This window comes from Austrofundulus limnaeus, unplaced genomic scaffold, assembly GCF_001266775.1.
Source record: "Austrofundulus limnaeus strain Quisiro unplaced genomic scaffold, Austrofundulus_limnaeus-1.0 Scaffold1104, whole genome shotgun sequence".
In the NCBI taxonomy this organism is placed as follows: domain Eukaryota; kingdom Metazoa; phylum Chordata; class Actinopteri; order Cyprinodontiformes; family Rivulidae; genus Austrofundulus; species Austrofundulus limnaeus.
The window spans coordinates 6,588-11,637 of NW_013953506.1; the positions used below are offsets into that span (position 1 = coordinate 6,588).

General features: G+C 46.0%; 1 protein-coding gene across 1 annotated transcript in view; it reads left to right on the top strand.

The window, feature by feature from the left end:
- Positions 1-4,300, top strand: part of rest (RE1-silencing transcription factor) — a 9,822-nt gene extending 5,522 nt beyond the window's left edge. The window contains exon 6 of the mRNA XM_014030693.1: positions 2,449-4,300. Within this exon, the coding sequence (XP_013886147.1) occupies positions 2,449-4,013 (1,565 nt within the window). The 3' untranslated portion in view covers positions 4,014-4,300. The remainder of the gene's footprint in view (positions 1-2,448) is intronic.
- The last annotated feature ends 750 nt before the right edge of the window (positions 4,301-5,050 follow it).

The following is a 5,050-nucleotide window of genomic DNA, read 5'->3' on the forward strand; positions in this document are numbered from 1 at the left end:
TATATTTACTGAGAAAAATGGTGACATGTTCAGTACTTATTTTACCCGCTGTATATTAGGGGTACAACGATACAGAAAATTCACAGTTCGGTTCGATACTTTAGTCTCACGGTTCGATATTTTTTTGATACAAAAAGAGAAATGTCAATGCCCCTTTTAACTTGTAATTAATTTAAATTGATTATGAACATGTTTAAACTCAAAAGTACAGTTTTTAAATTAAATGTTGCTGAAACAACAAGTTTCTCAGTGGATCTGAGCTCAAAAATACAGCCTAGGTGGAGTAGTCGAACACAGATCCACTGATCCTTCAACACAGAGCGTCTTCAGAAGACAAGTTGATAAAATAAATTTATAATATCTGTATTGTTCCACACAAGTGTGTGTTGAACCTAAAACACTGTTTGATACGGTTCGATACGGGTACATGTATTGTTGCCCCCCAAATATATATATATATATTATAGCTAGCTGGATGGAGCTGATACAAAGGTAGYACAGACCTTAATTTCTAAAAGAAAAATTGCTATTTTAAGTAATTAGCCTATGATAACGATGCTAACACTAACAACAAGTTAACCCCTGTTATTTCTATGTGCTTGGATCTACTTGTAAATAATTTATTTAGCTTCTGTAAACACAAATCCCAGTTACTGTCCAATAAAATATCTGAAAGTAGGATTTAAACGATTCAAAACTGTTAGAAAGTTGTTGTGGCAAAACATTGTTTCCACACCTCCTGTTTTTAGCCGTCGATTGTTGATCCACTTTTTTCTGACACACTACTTTCAGAACACATTTTTTAAAAWCTTTCTCCTGATTGKAGCGGCTGCARCAACCATACACGGCACAGAATTTATGCATTTAAATGCTGACTCAACAGAAGGAAACAGCACTGCGTTTACTTCCTGCCATGACGTCGATGCTACGTCATCTGAGGCCCAGCAATAATAATCAGTAAAGACTTCTAACTGGTTTCCAACGTCAGGTCTTTTGAAGGGTGAGCCCATCGACAGAAAGGCTGCTCGTTGTATCCTGYCTCATATCTGCTCCAAAGTTTATTCTACCAACCGGTGAGAAACGTCCAGACTCAGGGTGGGACTTCCTGATTCCRTCTTGGTTTTATTTTACTCACAAACACACACTATCTGATGGAAATGTTTCCTTGGTTCAGATTTGATGTGGCCTGAGTGACCCGGGTCCTGACAGGTGGTTTTGGGGTTAGGACTCTGATTGTATGCTTGCTGTGAGTTTCAGTGTGTTAGCTGTATTTTTCTCTCTGACTAACTGCGATCCTCTCTGTTCTGTTCTGCTCTCTCTGAAGCGGACCTGTCAGACTAACACGGTAACGTCTCGTTTCTCTCAGTTCTCTTCTGTCGTATCTAGAGACCAGTGGTGGGCACTAGTCCCCTAAAGCGCAACTGCGCCAATTGTGGACCTAAATTTTTCCTTTGCGCTTTAGGGGTTGTACTAATTTCCTTACATGATGTGCGGATTTGTGCTTTCTAAATTTAGAAATGAGTAGCGCTAATCGCAAATAATATTTCACATTTGATCGTCGATTCCGTCTAAAGTAAAGGAAAAGTACCGTCTAAACTCACTAAGTTTTGTAGCCACATCATTCATTAAAACTTCGTCATCATTTTCTTGGACATTGGTCTCTTCTTAACACAATGGAGCTGCGTAGCAGAAAGCAGTTGGAGCTACTTCACTGGGCGACAATCCAGCTGCGGTTCTGATTTGCAGAACCACACTGAGCTGTGCAGTTTGTTCCTCCTCTCCGAGGGACACCCCCGCAATAAATATTAAACAAATAAAAAAGAAAGCAACACGGAACAGCTTAAATTCACGCTCTTACTTTGAAAAAAAATGGGTTCCTGTTCTGTGTCCTGTAGGCTACCCAGAATGCATCGCTTCAGTTTTATAATAAACAGTTTAAAATTACTAATATATCTGCATGTTTTCTTACCGAAGCCCTACCATAAATGTAAGAAAATGACCAAGAAGCAGTAGAACTATCAATCCACAACTATTTTTAACATCATGATTTAAAAGCCTGTTTCTACAAATCACCTCCCCAAACTGCGATGACATGTGCCAAACTGTGAAAGAAAATATTTCCACTAGATGGCAGTAAAGTGCTGACTTTTCTCTTACCTGGATGTTGTCTGGTAAACAGAGATAATCTTGCGTTTTAAATTTAGCTTCCTCTAAGTTTTATTGAGCATATTTGCTTTTGAACTTGCGGACCTAAATAAACCGACTAGCACTTTAAAAATTGCGGAACTAAAATTTGAATTAGCGCTGCCCACCACTGCTAGAGGCCAGTTCTTGGTGAAGCTTTAAGATCTGAGAAATCCTGATTGTATTGAATGTTAACGAGTCAGCTGATGGACAAAGTGAACGTCCAGCTTTAATCTGAACCAGCCGTTTGCTTCCTGTCCGCAGGCGAGCGGCCCTTCAAGTGCGACAGCTGCAACTACCTGGCGGCCAATCAGCATGAGGTGACGCGCCACACCCGGCAGGTCCACAATGGGCCCAAGCCCCTTGCCTGTCCGTACTGCGAGTACAAAACGGCGGACCGCAGCAACTTCAAGAAGCACGTGGAGCTCCACCTGAACCCGCGCCAGTTCCTCTGCCCGCTTTGCAAGTATGCCGCCTCCAAGAAATGCAACCTGCAGTACCACATCAAGTCCCGGCACTCGGGCTGCGACGTGGACCTGGACGTGTCCAAAGTCAAGCTGCGCATCAAGAAACCCGGTCCCGATGGTGCCGACGAGGACTCTGATGCCAAACGAGACACGTCGGAGAACCAGTCCGGCATCGAGGAGGACGTGGAGGAGGACGTGGACATGGAGGATGACTCCAGCCCCATCAATCTGTCCGTTTGGAAGACCAGCGCCGACCCAAGTGAAACTGCCGAGAACCCGGACGTCCCGTCTGAGAAGGAGAAACCACCAAAGGTCAAAGAGGTGGAGAAGAAGGTCACGACTAGGCAGAAGAAGGTCAAGGAGAACTTTAAAGACGCTGCAAATACCGACGGCAAGGCAAAGAAACGAGTCAARAAGCTTCCGGCTGTCCAGAACCAAACAGAGGACCCCAAACCCCTCAAAGACCAAGCCGAGAAGGAGGGTTCTGACCCGCAACCACCAGAAGAACCCATCCCCGAGAAGGAACCTCAGAAGAGCGACAACAAAACCCTCAGCAAGACCAGGAAGTCTGGTTCTAATAGGTCCAAGAAGAGTCCAGAGTCACAGAAACCCAACGGTTCTGACAGAAAACCCAAAGTGAAGGGGGTCAAAGAAAAGCCTGCCAAGAGGAAAGGATCCGAAGCTTTGGATCTGTCCGAAAAGTCCTCTAAGACCCGGCGTCTGAAAGCTCCTGAGAAGCTGCCATCCAAACCTGAAGACGCCGACAAGAAACTCGAGTCCGGTCCAACAGAACCGCCCATTAGARCCAAGCCTGTCAAGCAGGGTAAGACCAGAACCTCCAGCAAGAAAGCCTCAAAGAAAGACCTGACAACCTTTGAGACCAGTGAGGTCCTGGAAAGTTCTGATCAGCCAACAGGAAGCGGTCCCGCTCAGACGGCTGAAGTGACCCCACCAGAACCCAGACTTCCTGACCAGCCCGACAGTTCCCGAGCGGACCCGTCAAGCCCGACCTTCGTCAAACCCTCGCCGCCAYCCCGGCTGGTGCTCCCGGGTCAGCGCGGCAAGCCGGCTGAGCCTGAGGACGACGAGGGCATCCACAGCAGCCACGAGGGAGGAAGTGACATCAGCGACAGCGCCTCGGAGGGCAGCGATGACTCGGGCCTCAACGGGAACGGCGCCGGCCCGGCCAAGACAGCCGACGACCCGGAGACGCCCACCGACGAGATCCCCACGCCAACGGAGCTGAAGGGCCACACGTGCATTTTCTGCGACCGCACCTTCCCGCTGGAGGTGCAGTACCGCCGCCACCTGAACCGCCACCTGGTCAACGTGTACTACCTGGACGCCACGGCTCAGAAATAGGACTGGTGTCCAAATTTAAAATCACGTCCATGTTTCAGTGGCCACAAGAGACGAGGCCATGCAGACGGCCCGTCTCTGTCGTGTTTTTTTTTTACTTCCTGACAACCAGATGAACTTCCTGAGAGGGGTCAGATACCAGAGCGATGATGATGATGTGTTGGATCTTTTTTTTTTTCAGTGTAAATATTTATGTGCAATATTCCCCTGTAGTTGAGATGCCAAAGTGTTTTTTTTTTTTTTTTTTTTATGTTTGTTATGAAACATAAAATAAACTCCATCAAATGTTGGTTCTTTGTGTCTGAAGTTTCTTCAGTTCATCATTGGTCTTTTCCTTCTATACTTACTGTAAATTAAAGTAGCGGTTCTTATGGACCGTTATAAGGGGCAAACTATACTGCACAACCAGTGGTTGTTACGTCCTGGTAGCTGGAGGCTATATCTATTCCTGAACCAGTTATTGAGCTGATTAATGATAGACCGGCACCGCTAACTGAGCAGCTGGAGCAGGTAAATGAGAAGGAGACTATTCATTTGTGTTAGCATCAGAGAAGCTAACAACTAGCATTTACTGTATAAGCTGGTGCTAGCATCAGAGAGGTTAGCAACTAACATGGATAAGCTGGTGTTAGCATTGGAGAGACTAGCAGCTAGCATAGATAAGCTGGTGTTTGCATCAGAGAGGCTAGCAACTAGCATGGATAAGCTGGTGTTAGCATCAGAGAGGCTCGTGACTAGCATGGATAAGCTAGTGTTAGCATTGGAAAGGCTAGCAACTAGCATGGATAAGCTGGTGTTAGCATCAGAGAGGCTCGTGACTAGCATGGATAAGCTAGTGTTAGCATTGGAAAGGCTAGCAACTAGCATGGATAAGCTGGCGTTAGCATCAGAGGGGCTAGTGACTAGCATGGATAAGCTGGTGTTAGCATCGGAAAGGCTAGCAACTAGCATGGATAAGCTGGCGTTAGCATCAGAGGGGCTAGTGACTAGCATGGATAAGCTGGTGTTAGCATCGGAAAGGCTAGCAACTAGCATGGATA